General features: G+C 42.8%; 1 protein-coding gene across 1 annotated transcript in view; it reads left to right on the top strand.

Moving 5' to 3' along the window:
• The window catches only part of KMT2A (lysine methyltransferase 2A), a 31,425-nt gene that overhangs the window by 5,229 nt on the left and 11,438 nt on the right, over positions 1-14,758 (top strand). Inside the window, 24 exon segments of the mRNA XM_031062372.1 lie at positions 344-595; positions 1,642-1,706; positions 2,235-2,606; positions 3,215-3,288; positions 3,901-4,029; positions 4,884-4,997; positions 6,036-6,182; positions 6,435-6,530; positions 7,319-7,439; positions 7,634-7,747; positions 8,085-8,269; positions 8,829-9,002; positions 9,802-9,912; positions 10,156-10,229; positions 10,704-10,897; positions 11,206-11,312; positions 11,418-11,555; positions 12,067-12,225; positions 12,519-12,636; positions 12,716-12,794; positions 13,042-13,202; positions 13,840-14,025; positions 14,638-14,754; positions 14,757-14,758. The exon segment at positions 14,757-14,758 is cut by the window's right edge and continues 769 nt beyond it. Coding sequence (XP_030918232.1) covers positions 344-595; positions 1,642-1,706; positions 2,235-2,606; positions 3,215-3,288; positions 3,901-4,029; positions 4,884-4,997; positions 6,036-6,182; positions 6,435-6,530; positions 7,319-7,439; positions 7,634-7,747; positions 8,085-8,269; positions 8,829-9,002; positions 9,802-9,912; positions 10,156-10,229; positions 10,704-10,897; positions 11,206-11,312; positions 11,418-11,555; positions 12,067-12,225; positions 12,519-12,636; positions 12,716-12,794; positions 13,042-13,202; positions 13,840-14,025; positions 14,638-14,754; positions 14,757-14,758 — 3,289 coding nt within the window.

A 14,758-nucleotide genomic window follows, 5' to 3' on the forward strand; every position in this document is an offset into this window, starting at 1 on the left:
GTTAGGATTTCTGGTTTTCATCTGCGGATCCATTCGAAGTCAGCTTCTGGTGACTGCTTTAAATGAGGACTTCAAGTGATTAACAAGGGAAAGTATGTTAAAGAGCTCTGGGCTCTCTATTACAGTGCCACTCAAACAGGGTTAATCCTTTAAGCTATTGGGAATTGTGTTAAATATGTGTGTTTTGCACCAAACCTGTGTTCTGCTGAGGGGCGTGTGTGCATATACATGTGTACACACGTATATGCACGCAATCTCACGTGGCTCTGCAGATGAACTTAGGCTTCATGGGCTAAATTAGACACTGCTGAATCATTCTTTGACATCAGAAAATTCACATTAGAAATGTTCTTTTGGTAGATAAGTCATCGATAGCTGGCTCAGAAGAGGCTGAACCTGTTGCTCCACCCATCAAGCCCATTAAGCCGGTCACCAGAAACAAGGCCCAGCAAGAGCCTCCGGTGAAGAAGGGCCGACGCTCCAGGCGCTGCGGGCAGTGTTCGGGCTGCCAGGTTCCAGAGGACTGTGGGGTCTGCACTAACTGTCTAGACAAACCCAAGTTTGGTGGGCGCAATATAAAGAAGCAGTGCTGCAAGTAAGTGTGTCTGAGAAGCTGTTGAGCTAATCCCTGCTCTGAGTGGGATAAGTGTACCCACGCTCTGGGCCAGGAACAGCAGATTTGCCCTGTGTCATGGGCTTGGACTAAGCTTGACCTGGTCTGAAGCTTGATCAAAGCAAGGGATTGTAAACAGTTTGAGAGTCAAGACCACAATTCAAGGTGCAGTAATTATGAGCTCTTTCTCTGGAGTTCACTTCCAGTTTATTCTCCTCAGTTTGATGGAAGTGGCAGAGTATTGGGGATTGTTCAGTGTAAGATCTGTGGCTTTTGTTAGGCAGTATAGGATTTTGCAAGGAAGGCAATATGCACATAAATATTTATCTCTTATTCTCCTAGACTGCATTCATGAAGAGCTTTCAAGAGTGTTTTCAAGCTGATGTTTAATTAGCTTATGTACACTTTGTATATCAAAGGGTTAGGGTCTCTGGATCCTAACCATGGATCACAGGTGTGTCTGGATATCATTACGAAATATCACTCCTCCCTGATTTCTTCTGTCATTTTTTATGCATATCACTTAGACTGAACCTTTTTCTTTTTTAATTGCGGTATTAAATTGATTTTACCAGACTAGATAAACTGTCTGAAAAGGCAGCAGCTAAAGTGGCACCAGTAGATTGTTGTGGTATAAGAGCTATTTATAAGCTTTGCTGTGAGAATTGCTGTGTGAGAACACTGCAGACTGGAAGGAGTCTTGCTCTCAGCAGCTTTGCCCAGGCATGGGCTGGGTTTCAGAGCCATGGGCCCTGCTACAGGAATGGAGGCAGAAACAAAGCCTGGCCCAGTCTACAGAAGACATTTTATGCCAAGAATAAGACAAACAGGGAATAAAATTGAATAAAGTTAGCAAAACTCTTGGTCCCCTAATCCAGTCCCATGCCAAGAGTACTTAGTTTTGTCTGAACAAAAGTAGTGTATGTATTGATAATGTTCTTTTCAGTTTTTGATGTTGAGTATTTACAGACTGCCCTCTTGATGTCTGCATCTTTGTTCTGATTTCATGACATGTTCTTTCTTTTTAGAATGAGGAAATGTCAGAATCTACAGTGGATGCCTTCAAAAGCTTATCTCCAGAAGCAAGCTAAAGGTAGGCTAAAAGACTTGCCTTGAGTATAGGACAAGACAGAAGTTTTTCTTCTCAGAGGTTTTGCTCTCTGTGCTGTTTTAGCTACACTGAGCTTATAAAGGTTATTCTGCTGAGAGCCAACCTGCCTGCACTGTTGGTGGCAGGTGCAAGGGGCAGGAGAGATGTGAGTACTGACAGACATTGCACAGGCCAGTGTCTTTCAGCACTGGACTGGTGCTGACTGGACTGGTTTTTTTCCCTCCCTTTTTCTTCCTTTTCCTTCCTCACAAAGTCTGCTCTCAGCTCTGAATCTGTGTTACTGCAGGAGGGTGTTGCTTATTGCTGTTGCAAAATAGGGGCCCTAGGTGTGAGAGAACATAGATTGAAGTACAAACCAAGTTTATTTTTTGAGTACAGTTTTTTCTTTAGTATGACAGAATGACAACGTTCTCAATCAAAGTGTCTGTATCCTTGTTTCAAGAGAGCATCAAATTATTTGAAGTCACGCTATTTTGTTTGTGTTGCTTTATCTGTGCTTCTTTTTCTTAGCTGCAAAAAAGAAAGAGAAGAAATCAAAGACAAATGAGAAGAAAGAAAGCCATTCTGGAAAAAACCAGTTGGACTCTGGACAGAAACAAACTCCTCAGGCTGTTGTACCAAGAGAAGACAATTCTGGGAAGAAGAGCAGTGAGCCTGCCCGTAAGCCTGTTGAGGAAAAGCATGAGGATGGGAATTCCTCCGTTCCTGTGTCAGAGCCCAAACAGGTCCCTGTGTCTGGTACCAGAAAGACTGGCAAGCAGATGTCCCAGCCAGTCCAGCTCCCTCCTCCTCAGCCACCAGGCTCAGGACCTTTGAAAAAAGAAGCACCTAAACTTAGCACTTCTGAGCCCAAGAAAAAGCAGACTCCCCAGCCAGAAATAGGTAAATGGGACTATTTATCCTCAATACGTTTGAGTCATGTTAAGTAACAATACTGCTAAAAGCTGATACATTTTAAACCCGATGAATGCTTTATGGTGTGTTGAAATCTCAGCAGATTATTTTGGAAATTTTGCTTAGAACTGGCTTCCTTTTTCTTGAGTCACAGTGATGTTAGGGCAGGGAGAAAGATGGCTATCCTGGTTGGGACTCTTGAGTTGTATAGTCGTGGCAGTCTTGAATTGTATTTTCAGAATTAAGTTTGTCAACTTCCCATTCTGAATGTGAAACCAGAAGGATGTAATCTTCTATACAAAAGTATAGTCCACTATTGTATGTAGTGCAGAGCAGTATGAACAGTCACCAGCCAGGCAGCTCTGGGATTTCTGTGGCTTTGCACCCACAATGCTCCAGACTGTGTGCAGAACAAACTCTTCTAGTCTTGCCTCAAAGAAACTGCTCATAGCTGGGGAGGTGCAGCCACAGAAGAGGGTGGAAAAGTTCTAGTCTACAACTCATCGCACATTACCCAGCTGATTTTTTTCCCTTTTCTTCTCTACAGGTGGCTGTTAGTTACTTGAAATACTCATAATTTTTCCCCCCCTTCCTAGGCACAGAACAAAGCAAACAGAAAAAAATTGCTCCCCGTCCAACTTTCCCTGTGAAACAGAAACCAAAAGAAAAGGTGAATACTGTTTTTTATACAGTCAGTAAAATCTCAAGCACCTGGAACTTCTGTCTAGAAAGTAGAACCATATTGCTTAAGCCTTTGCCGATTTTTTTATTTGGTTCTTAAAGGTGTTAGGCTTTCCCTTATGGCAGTATGTGGATAGCAAAAACCATGGCCTATGCCTAAGATTCAGTTCAGATGTTACTTTGGTATCTAAGGTTTGTGTGTTGGAGGGTGGAGGCTAGCTTTTCCCTAAAAAATGCAACTACTTTAGTCTCAGAAATAGCTCAATCATGGAAAAAAAGAGTTGTCCTGAGTAAACCTGAGGGAGAAGTGAGTAGAGCCTGTTTATACCCAGAGTTGCCCCACTGCATCCAAACACCACCCCATGCTTTGATGAAAGAACAATGTGATGGTGAAGCACGTGGAGTTAGGAGTGTACTTGCATATGGAATGCTCTTAGGGAATGGTTTGTAGAATGGTCACTTCCCTGCAGCTTTGTAATACTCATTAATTTTGTGCTGGTTTGGGGGTTTGTCTGTAAGTTATTTATGGTATTGGATGTAACTGCTGATTGAGTTCTGACGTCCGGAGTTGGGATTAATGCAGGCTCCTTTGCTTGACCAGGAAAAGCCCCCTCCTCTAAGCAAGCCAGAGAGCAGCACACTGAACTTGCTCAGCACTCTGACTAACGGCAGCAGTTCCAAGCAAAAGCCACCTACAGATGGAGTCCACAGAATCCGAGTGGATTTCAAGGTAGAGGACAAAATGTTTTAAGTATTTGAATGTCCGCTGGCTTTCAGACACTGGAACTAGAGTCCCCTGAAAGTGCTGGCAATAACTGCTGAGTTTGTGTGTCTGGTACCTTTCGAAGGGAACCGCCAAAATAGGAGCCTCATGACAAGTCACTTGGTTGATTTTTAAAAGCTTGTTATGCCTTTTTTTCCTTATAATTAGAGTACTGGATGAAGAGACACTTAAAGCTTTAAAACCTTAACTGTCAATGTGTGAGGATGAGCAAGAATTTGAGGTTTATGAAGAATGATTCCATTAAGATGGAACTTTAAAACCTTACCACAACTTGAGCCAACAAGATTTGGGGAAAATGTTAGTAACTTGTAATTCACAACGTTTGGGGTATATCTGGGGTTTTAAAATGATAATTCATGTACATTTTTGAACAACAGTGTTGAAATAATAATAAAATATTTTCCTAATAATTTTTCAGTTCATCTATAAGTGTTGATACTGGAGATCATAGTGGGATCTCATAAGTGTTTTATACAAATATGGAGCTTTAATAAAGTATAATTCTTCTGAAATTTCACTTCTAGTAATACTTGTGCAATTGTGAAAAGCCTTGTCCTGTTCCTTAGGTTTGCTTTCCCTAGAAGGAAGGCTCTAGCATGCCATTGAGTGCTCTCGGCAGGAACAGCGCCGAGGTGTGACTCTCCCAGAATACACTGTAAAGTAGACTGAGGTAGACATTGAAATTATTTCAGTTTGAGGCATCTTAATCACAGGCCCTGAACTGAACAGTGGTGGGAGCGTTTTGTAGTGATGTTGTATTGCCTTGTTCTGCATGGTGATGTGTCCTTTTGTACTTTCAGGAGGACTGTGAAGTGGAGAATGTTTGGGAGATGGGTGGGTTAGGCATCGTCACCTCGGTACCTATTACTCCCAGGGTGGTGTGTTTTCTCTGTGCCAGCAGTGGACATGTGGAGGTAAAGCATTGTGTTCTGCTGTTGATGACTTAATTACAGCACTGTATTGTTACAAAAATAAATAAATAAAAATTATAATGACCTTAATCCAGAAGAAATTAAAATAATACTGGTAAATCTGTCCTTGCTAGAATTTGTCCCAAGATAATAAAGAGCAAGGTATTTAAAATCAATTTGGGAACTCACATCTGATATAAAGCAGGAGCTTTGCTCTCTTTTAACCTGAAATAAGAAAGACTGCCCGATGGTTCTGACAGGTTTTAGACAGCCTTGTCTTTTCCAGGTGTGTCCATACCTGCCAAGCGCTGTAAACTGTTGCAGAAACATAACTGGAAAGGTTCTGATGCTACCTAAAGAGCTGGATTGAGATGTGTTAAATGCATTTCCAGGTTTAGATAGCTGCTTTCTCGGCATCTTCGGACCAGCTGACCTGGGTGCTATTGCTCTAGGAGGGCCTGGGTTCTGATGAGTGGACAGGGGAAAAGGGGGTTAAGTTCTGGATGTGGACATCAGTGCACTTGAGGTCCACGAAGGCCCTGTGGGCCCTTCTTAGTCAGGGGCCCCAGGGGACAAATGATTCCCATGTCCCCTGTGAGCCTGCAGTGTTTGTGCTCTGAGGATGATTGTTTTTCTGATACGACCACTCTTGTACAGGATACAGAGAAACTAGAAGAGCTTTGTAATGGCGAAGTGGGCTGAACAGAGGGAGAGAGAGACTCTCTTTGCTCTGCATGTCCCTGCTTCATGCACCAAGTGTGTCTTCTGGCATATCTGGCTTGTAGTACAGGGAGGGAGATCCTGAAGAGCCCTATAGGCCTTTATCAATGCTCAATGCACTTAGTTAACAGGTACCAGACTCCTGGTGGCTGTGAGGTGTCCAGTCGCTATTTAGATTACCTGAAAAACAGAGTTTCCCTCCTAAAATCTTGTTCTGTCAGTTGTAAAGCAAAATTCAAAATAGTTTGGAGCACAAGGGGGCTGGTTTGGGAACTTGGAGCAGTTTCTGCTTTGCTAAAACCTGCCTCTCCCCCCTTGCAGTTTGTATATTGCCAGGTCTGCTGTGAGCCCTTCCACAAGTTCTGCCTGGAGGAGAGCGAGCGGCCCCAGGAGGATCAGCTGGAGAACTGGTGCTGCCGTCGCTGCAAGTTCTGCCACGTCTGTGGGAGACAGCACCAGGCCACCAAGGTACCCCAAAAACTCTGGGAGACCCAGCAGCACCCCCACTGCTCCCAGGGCTCCTCTGGATCCAGAGGTTGGCCAGCAAGCATGTGCCAGGAGCAGAGCCTCTGTGCGCTGGGGAGGAGGCCTCTTGAGTTGCTCCATTGCAGCTTCCTTCTCATCACCCGAATGGGGGTCCAGTAAAAAATTTAAAAGTCCAGAATTTTGCATCCCTTTGCAGGGTGTCTGTACCAATGCTTTTTTCCCTTATTCCTGTAGCAGTTGCTGGAGTGTAACAAGTGCCGAAACAGCTATCACCCTGAGTGCCTGGGCCCAAACTACCCAACAAAACCCACCAAGAAAAAGAAAGTTTGGGTGAGGGATTTTGATTTCTTTTTTGGATAAATTCATTTGTGGTCTGATAGCAATGCCATGGAGCAGAGCTCTGCAGGTGATTTGCTCTGATGCAGTTCCTCATGTCTTCAAGGCAAGGTGCCTATTGCATCAGAAGGTACATTTGGAAATACTGAAGTAGCTGGTTGATAAGATGTTCTGAGAAAGCAGAATTGTTAGAGAGATTACCCCTTTTTACAGTTGTAGTAAGTCGTAAGATCACAGTAAGTTTTTTGGTCATAGTCCCATAATGTGGAAAAAGGTCTTTAAAATGGAAGTGTTTGTTAACAAACCTGTTGATACCAGTATTGAGAGACAGTTTGGATTAATTTGCTAATTTGTGTCTTTCAAGCTTTTGTTCTAAGTGCCTGTAGTGTATTTGCTAAGACTTTGTGTACATGTTTCCTTCTACAATGTACAGAGTTAAAAAACTGTTAAAATAGGACTGTATATTTTAGATCAGAAGAAACGCCACAACTGTGTCTGTTTTAGGCAAGGGAAAGGTGATATTTTCTTTAGTGTAAATATGGAGGACAAAAAACCTATACTGTGATTTGGTTTAGTGTTTTTTCTTGTTGTATTATCACCATCTTACCATGGAGGAAGTGAGCTCCGTTCTCTTTAGTGAAAGTTTCATCATTTAAAACTCCTTGTTCTGTTGCGTAACATCTCTGCACTCATGAAATAATAAAAATTATGAAATGTGTGGAAAGCACAGAAACTGCTGGAATAAAAGCAAGTAATGCTTGCCAAATGAATTATTTTTCCAGATATGTACCAAATGTGTTCGCTGCAAGAGCTGTGGATCAACAACACCAGGCAAAGGATGGGATGCACAGTGGTCTCATGACTTCTCCCTGTGTCATGATTGTGCCAAACTCTTTGCTAAAGGTACATATAGTTGTGATTCTTTACGGCAGGAGCTTCCTCAGCTGCTTGGGTTTGAATCAGCCACTGTGAGAGGGCAGGGGGCTGCAAGGCACCTGAGCTTGGCACGGTCCAGGCAGCAATGCAGGCTGGTTGTGGTCAAGCCTGAAAGTGCACGTGACAGTTCAGACTTCTGTAAGATCCCATTTTGTTTGCAGGAAATTTTTGTCCTCTCTGTGACAAATGCTACGATGATGATGACTACGAGAGCAAGATGATGCAGTGTGGGAAATGTGACCGCTGGGTCCACTCCAAATGTGAAAACCTTTCTGGTAAGGAAATCTTTGTCCCCTCAGTACTGAAGAACATGAGGCAGTGATTAGACCAAAGCAATCAAGTCTTGGACCTTTCTACTAGAGTGTTACTTTAACACACTTACCTGTTGTGACCTACCTGAAAAGTGCCTGTGGAGTAACAACAGGTAAACCGGTGCTAATACCAATGACATCCTGAAAGCACAGGATCCTCAAAGGCAGTGTCCCTCAATTAGCTCTACAAAGGGCTTTTGTTACATGAAAAGTCTCAGGCAGTAGGTGCAGGGCAGGGATTTTTTCCTGTATCCTTCAGTAAAGCAATTCAGATGGTTATCCTATCTTCTTCTGTCTTCAGATGAAATGTATGAGATACTCTCCAACTTGCCCGAGAGCGTTGCATACACCTGCATTAACTGTACAGAGCAGCATCCTGCAGAATGGCGTCTGGCGCTGGAAAAGGAGCTGCAGATTTCCTTGAAGCAGGTTTTAACAGCCCTGTTGAATTCCAGAACCACCAGCCACTTACTGCGGTATCGACAGGTAAGCTGGAGCCTGTGCCCTGTTACTCTGGCATTCAGTTGAGTTGTTGAGGTGTTGCTGTGCCTCATACTGCAGAACTGTCTGCATCATACTTGGAACAGCAAGTGCTGTGATTGTTATATTTTTTCTTTCTTTTGTTGATTCCTTTGGAAGCAGAGAAGTGGGTATCTGTGATACAACTTCGAAGCTGAAAGAAAAATAGGGTAAAGTTCTTCAAGGAATAGGAGGATTTAGCTCTGTGATGATGAAGGTGCTTTTCTGATGGAAGAACAGGATCTTTGTCTTGAAATATGCACTCAGAAATAAGGCTTCTGAGCAGTGAGTTCGATCCTTATGCTTGATGGTTCTGTCCTGCTGTGCACCTTACAGGTCTCAGCAGAAAGCTGGCTAAGAGCTTTTCTTTGTTGCCCCTACTTTTTGGACAGAAATTCAGAATTCAGGCCTCCTTTCTTTCACAAGAGTCTTTGGACCAATAAATGGGCTTGGGAGAGTATAACCAGGGGCAGCTGCATTTCAGTAGTTAACATCCATCCCTCTGTCTCCTTGCTGTTGTTCACAGGCAGCAAAACCGCCTGATTTAAATCCTGAGACAGAAGAGAGTATCCCATCCAGAAGCTCTCCTGAGGGTCCCGATCCTCCTGTCCTAACAGAAGTCAGTAAACAGGAGGAGCAGCAACCTCTGGATCTGGAAGGAGTGAAAAGAAAAATGGATCAAGGAAGTTACATTTCTGTGGTATGTCAAAGTTGTCATGTTCTGCTCTATTACTTGACACTGTGAATTGGTTTATCACATATGGTGTTCATAACTGAGCACCTTAAGCCTTTACTTTAGAAGCAAGGAAGCAGGTTATCGTGCTGCTAAAAATAGTTCTGGCTGGCACCAGTTTATATTGGTCCAGACACAAGTAATAGACGCTTTTGGGGGCTCTCTGTAGCCAGCAGCGGAACTTGGTCAGATCCCAGTTTGCTGTTAGTCAGACATTTATGTAGATAAGTGTTCAGGTCATCCCGAACGTGAAAATTCTGACTGAAGGTCTGGCCAAATAGCCCTTATGCAGTTGGTTAGCTGGAAACTAAGGATTCATGGACGGAGGGGTGATCTCTTCCAGGGTCATTTACAAAAAACGCTAATGTTGACCAAATAAATTCTCATTGCATAGACCAGCCTTTTCCTTTTTTTTTCCCTAGAGAATTTGTAATCTTGAGGAGCACTGTATATTGCAAAGTGCTTGGCGAATGTTGTGGTGCCAGATTTTGACCAAATCCTCATGAGACAGCTAGTTTAGCAGATTTAAAACCAGTCAGCTGAAGTGAACGGTTGTGGGTGTAGCAGCTGTGCCAGCCAGTTTACAAATTTAGAGGTCTTCTTGCTTCTTCACAGCCAAATTTCCTTTCTGCTTTTAAGTTGATGCTCTGGTTCAATCTTACAGTCATCTGAATGTTCACTTGAACATTGTCTTAAAAAATTAGTGGGTGGTATAGCTGTGCAAAACACAATCCTGTTTATGTGAAGTTTTGTGGATTTCTTACAGTTGGATTTTAGTGATGACATCGTGAAGATAATTCAAGCAGCCATTAATGCCGATGGTGGGCAGCCAGAGATTAAGAAAGCCAACAGCATGGTCAAGTCCTTCTTTATTCGGGTGAGCTGGCCTACAGTTACTTTGAAAAAATCTGCTTGGTGTCCTACCCCTGCTTGTTGATGTTGGAGTCTAAAGGGCCACCGCATTTAGCCTTGCTTGGGTGTTTCCAGGAATAAAATAATACATTGTCAGAGTTGTTAATGAAATGTTACTAGTTGTGCATTTACAGTACATCTTATCTGAACATCTTTGAAGTTTTTGGTATGTTGTCTAACTTTTCTAATGGGATGTTTTTTCCTTTAGCAAATGGAGCGTGTTTTTCCATGGTTCAGTGTAAAAAAGTCCAGATTTTGGGAGCCAAATAAAGTAACAAGCAAGTAAGTAATTGTTCTGTATCCAACTGTGGCGCCCCGCCGTTTGCCAGCTGGCCAAGCAAAATGTATTGCAAGAGCCTGTTTGTGGGGCTGGAATTTCTGTTTTTCCTTTTTTCTTTTCCTTTTTTCCTAAGAAGTTACGCAGTAATCCCATTCCCATGTTTTGTATACACTTCTTTGTTTTAAGCAGAGTAACCAAAATTCTTAATTAGAACTAGGTGTACTGTGTGTTGGCTTGTCAATCCTGGCCTTCCTTCCCTCTCCTTCTCACACCCCCATTTGGGGTAGCCCTCCTGCATCTGTTACCCTCCAAAGAAGCAGACAGCCACATCACAAACCTTAAAATGTGACTGATGGGGAGCATGTGTGGGCTGTGGGTAATTAATGGAGTTGTTGCTGGGGGGTGGATGTCAGCTAGGCAGGGCGTAGGAACCTCGGGTGCAACCAGGTGTGACACTGACTCCTTGCTCATCTCAGCAGTGGTATGTTGCCAAATGCGGTGCTGCCCCCATCGCTCGACCATAATTATGCTCAGTGGCAGGAGCGTGAAGAGAACAACCGCACTGAACAGCCCCCTCTGATGAAGAAAATCATTCCAGCTCCAAAACTCAGAGGGCCTGGAGAGCCAGATTCACCAACTCCTCTACATCCTCCTACACCTCCCATCTCTGGTAAGAGAACTCTTGTCAGGACTGCCAGTCCCAAACCCAGAAATGCAGCTCTCTTGGAGACGTCTGTGACCTGAAATCATTCAGAGGCAGTAACATATGAGATGTTTCTGAGCCAAGCGTGGACCCAAGAATGCTTTTGCACCCACCTCTTTTCCCCCCAGAACGAAGGTTGTGCAGAGGTTGACATGTGCTTTGGTTTCCATACTGGCTATTGAAAACCCTTCTTTTGTGTTCACTTACTGACAATCTGTCCAGATGAATTTTTGCTGCCCTGAATTTCAATATTGTTCTCTCTTTTAACTCTTAAGGCTCTGACAGAAGCAGAGAGGATAGTCCTGAACTGAACCCACCTCCAGATGTGGAAGACAACAGGCAGTGTGCATTGTGCCTGAAATATGGTGATGATAGTGCTAACGTGAGTATCTGACCCATTCCCCTTTCTGTAGGAGTTCTGGATGGGTTTTGTGTGTTGTTGTGTCCCCAGGAACATCTGAAGAGAGCATTTCCTTCTGTTGTTTAGGATGCTGGACGTCTTCTCTATATTGGCCAAAATGAATGGACACATGTGAACTGTGCTTTGTGGTCAGCAGAAGTGTTTGAAGATGATGATGGTTCTCTGAAAAATGTGCACATGGCTGTTATCCGGGGAAAGCAGCTGGTGGGTACAAGCAAAGAACACTTTGTTAAACTTCATGCTGATTTGGAATCCAAGATGGGAGCCTAGCTAAAAGATGGCTTGTGTGTATTTGTTCTTCTCTGTCCTTTCCTTGCAATATTTTTTAACACTATATGAAGTAGAACTGACTGAAGATATTTGGAAAGCTATTTTATCCTTGCTCCGTTCAGAAATATTATGGAGACCAAGTGAAGCTTGCAAATGTGAGGGCTGGATACGAAGCACAAGCAGGAGGGTCTGGGAAAGGCCTGGAAGAACCAGTCCACAAATGCAAAAGTTGTTCCATGTGAGGAATAATTCTTCCTCTCACCTCCTCCTTCATGTCTCTCGCTTGTGTGTGAGTCACTGTAGTGAAATGGAGCAGCAATGAAACAGGAGATCAAGCATTACTCTAAACGTCTGTCTGTGCCAAAAAACCCCAACTGACAACAGCAATGGTGGTCTGGTTTTAGAAGAGATTAATTTTTTGTTTTTTTCTTTTTTGCTTCTGCAGAGGTGTGAGTTCTGCCAGAAGTCGGGTGCCACAGTAGGCTGCTGCCTCACTTCCTGCACCAGTAACTATCATTTCATGTGCTCACGAGTCAAGAACTGTGTCTTCCTGGATGATAAGAAAGTTTATTGCCAGAGGCATCGTGACTTGATCAAAGGAGAGGTAAGATTCTTCTTTCACTCTCTGCCTCACTCTCTGAAAGTGGGGTTAGCCTGTAACTATGAACACTTTTAAGAAGTTTATGTTGAATGTGTTTCTTGCTAACAAGGACTGGACTGTATTGCTCTTAAAAAGAAGTCAGTAATACAAGTGGCCTGGGGAAGTTTGGCAAGTTTGGTGCTGTGTGGTAGTTCAAAAACCAAAAGACCAAAATAAGGTTCAAGTAGGACAAACTATGTAGCATGCATGTGGTGGTTCCTTTAATTAACAAGTAGTTTTGTTGGTTCTTGTTCCAGGTGGTTCCTGAGAATGGGTTTGAAGTTCTTAGGAGAGTTTTTGTGGACTTTGAAGGGATCAGTTTGAGAAGAAAATTTCTTAGTGGCTTGGAACCAGAGAACATCCACATGATGATTGGTATGATCTAGTCTCCAGATGCTTGATCCACCTTTGGTGCTGGAATCTGGTTCACAGAACTGTTCCTCTCTCTGCTCAGGTTCAATGACAATAGACTGCTTAGGAATTCTGAACGACCTCTCAGACTGTGAAGATAAGTTGTTTCCCATCGGCTATCAGTGAGTATAAGCTGTTTCAAGACTCGATGTCTTTCAGTATATTTCATGTCAAGCAAGCACTGAGGTAACATATGGGAAAATTGACTGTAATTTTTCCTACACTGTTGAGGAATCTCTGATTAAGGGTGTGCAGTGTGTTCTGCCAGGAGGGCTTTGGCCGATGTAGTTTTGAGGAATGGAGAATTTAAAACAGAAATTAGGTTTACTCAGCTGTTGAGTAAATTGGTTTGTTTGAATTATCTTCCAGGTGCTCCAGGGTGTACTGGAGCACAACAGATGCCAGGAAGCGCTGTGTGTATACCTGCAAGATCATGGAGTGCCGACCTCCAGTCGTGGAACCTGACATCAACAGCACTGTAGAGCATGATGATAATAGAACAATTGCCCATAGCCCAGTTCCCCTTACAGGTAATCTTTTAAGGACTTCATAGAAGTTTGTTCTCTGTATGGTTTTGCCATAGTGCATCTCTTAAAACAAATCTCTTAAATTTGGGCTAGAATCCAATTCAAGCTTGCATGTTGCAGAATCTCAAGACTTTAAGCTCCTGGATATACTGCTTTGAAAACTTGAGCCAAACAAACACTGCTGCAGGGATGGTTTCTAGTCTACGACTCAGGGAATCTTCTAGTGATCTAAAACTTCAGACTGTGTCTGGTCTGTGATATGGGGTTTATTCAATACAATGTTGAAGAGTTATATTGTGGTTCTGTATTTCCAAATTACTTACTTGTTGTATTCAAGGGTAAAGCTGTGAGAAGTTTTGAAAATGTTTCTAGTCGTTGTCATTGTTAATATAGGATCTTAAACTCTGTAAATATATAGTGGAATTTCATGTGTAAGATGAGCAATTGCTACAAATATTTGAAAATGGTCTTAAAAGAAGAAACTAGACATTATCTGATGTCAGATCTTTGACTTTGTGTTTATTTAACAAATACCCTGATTCTCCAAGTGGAACGTGATAGTAATATATACTTTATCAGATCATAGCTTTTAGGGCTCAGTGATGGCTTATACTGTTGTTTCCCTTTTATACAACGGCAGAAATTCTACCGAAAGACACCCGAAATACACCTGAAATTGTAAACCCACCGTCACCAGATCGTCCCTTGCATTCTCAGACCTCTAGTTCCTGTTACTATCCAGTGGTCTCAAAGGGTCCCAGGATCAGGGTGCCGAGTTACCCCTCTGCACAGAGGTCTCCTGGCTCGCGGCCGTTACCCTCTGCAGGTATTTCTGCTGCTGCTGATTTTGATTGAGGTTTATTGTGGTAATATTTTTGGTTTAGTTCCTGTCTTTCTTGGCTTCTTTCAGAATAAGGTGTTCAGTTTACTGTTTCTAGAGAAAGCAGTGAAATGACAATAAGTTGAGGAGAGGAAGTTCTAACAATACACAGTAGAGATGGCCTGCAGAGAAAAGTACAACTAAAACAAACATTCCGTTGGGATGAAGAAGAGGCAGGGTTTGCTCCATATAGTAGTAGTGAGCCCAAAACACTGTAGTATCAGTTAGGGACTTAATATCTCAGTATTTTTCCAGAGAGAATCAGAAATCTGGTGTTGTAATTCAACAGTTTCTGACTAATGTTTTCTTTCAAACTGATGTTGAAAATTCACATCTAAAGTTGAGATACCAAACCCTAAGATACAAACTTGCTGAATCCTGGTTGAAGGTATCAGGTTTTTAACATCTGTCTAAAGTATAAACACTGTGTGTTGGTGTTGTTTGGCTAAAAAGTTTTGCTGGGCTTTAATTTCTTGTGTTTTGTATGAAGGAATTGGATGTGCATTCATTGTGAAAGTTTAAGATCACCTGAGAGTCTCTGTTGCCTTTGTTTCTCAGGAAGTCCTACCCCAGTGACCCATGAAATAGTGACAGTGGGAGATCCTTTGCTGTCCTCGGGACTGAAGAGCATTGGTTCTCGGAGACACAGCACCTCCTCTCTGTCACAGCAACAATCAAA

This window comes from Geospiza fortis, unplaced genomic scaffold (assembly GCF_000277835.1).
Source record: "Geospiza fortis unplaced genomic scaffold, GeoFor_1.0 scaffold183, whole genome shotgun sequence".
Lineage (NCBI taxonomy): Eukaryota > Metazoa > Chordata > Aves > Passeriformes > Thraupidae > Geospiza > Geospiza fortis.